Here is a 692-nt window from a genome sequence, read left to right on the forward strand (position 1 = left end):
TTTTCTATTTTAAGAAATAATTATTGTTTCCTTCTACAACTGTCCCTTATTAATTTCAATTTATTTTCAGAGTACATTTTCCACTGGACCCTAAACATTATTTATGGGTCATAATCTACTAAACAAATGTCAGTTCATTTATAATATATTATATCTTTTCTCTCATTGGTCTTACAATTGATTTTAAAGAGTCTAGAATTTCATTAATCGTTCCATAATTTTATTCAGAGGGTTCCACCATTTTATATTTTCCCCAAAAAATCTCAAATTATCCCCAGCTTGTCAGTTCTTAAAAAGAAAGAGAGAAACCAGTATCAGGGGTAAATAGAAATAAAAATATTTGACATCTGAATCATACATTTTTGTTGTGTGTTCAGTTATATTTCCAGGTTACATGAATGGCGAACTTGAAAAAAAATCAGATTCCAAAGCCCGGAGTATAAAACATGGAGGCACCACAAGGTCTCAGACTAGCCAAGAAGAAAGCAAGGAAGCACTAAAGAAAGAAATTGCAGTTACAGATTCTGATGAACCCTTGATAACAACACACAAAAAAGAGTCTAAGAGAAAATTAAAAGACACTGAGCTGAAAAAAGAGGAGATAGGAATGGAGGTCATTGTAGAAAGTGATGCTGGGATACAAAAGAGACAAGGAACCCATGTAAAGAAAAGTGAAGCAAGAGTACCAAAAG

At 32.5% G+C, this 692-nt stretch overlaps 1 protein-coding gene across 1 annotated transcript in view; it reads left to right on the forward strand.

Annotated features, from left to right (window-relative positions):
- LOC102472240 (testis-expressed basic protein 1-like) overlaps positions 1–692 on the forward strand; it is a 20,172-nt gene that overhangs the window by 18,046 nt on the left and 1,434 nt on the right. The window contains 1 exon segment of the mRNA XM_027766656.1: positions 378–686. Within this exon segment, the coding sequence (XP_027622457.1) occupies positions 378–686 (309 nt within the window).

The sequence above is a fragment of the Tupaia chinensis genome, unplaced genomic scaffold (genome assembly GCF_000334495.1).
Source record: "Tupaia chinensis unplaced genomic scaffold, TupChi_1.0 Scaffold143603_1, whole genome shotgun sequence".
Taxonomy (NCBI): domain Eukaryota; kingdom Metazoa; phylum Chordata; class Mammalia; order Scandentia; family Tupaiidae; genus Tupaia; species Tupaia belangeri.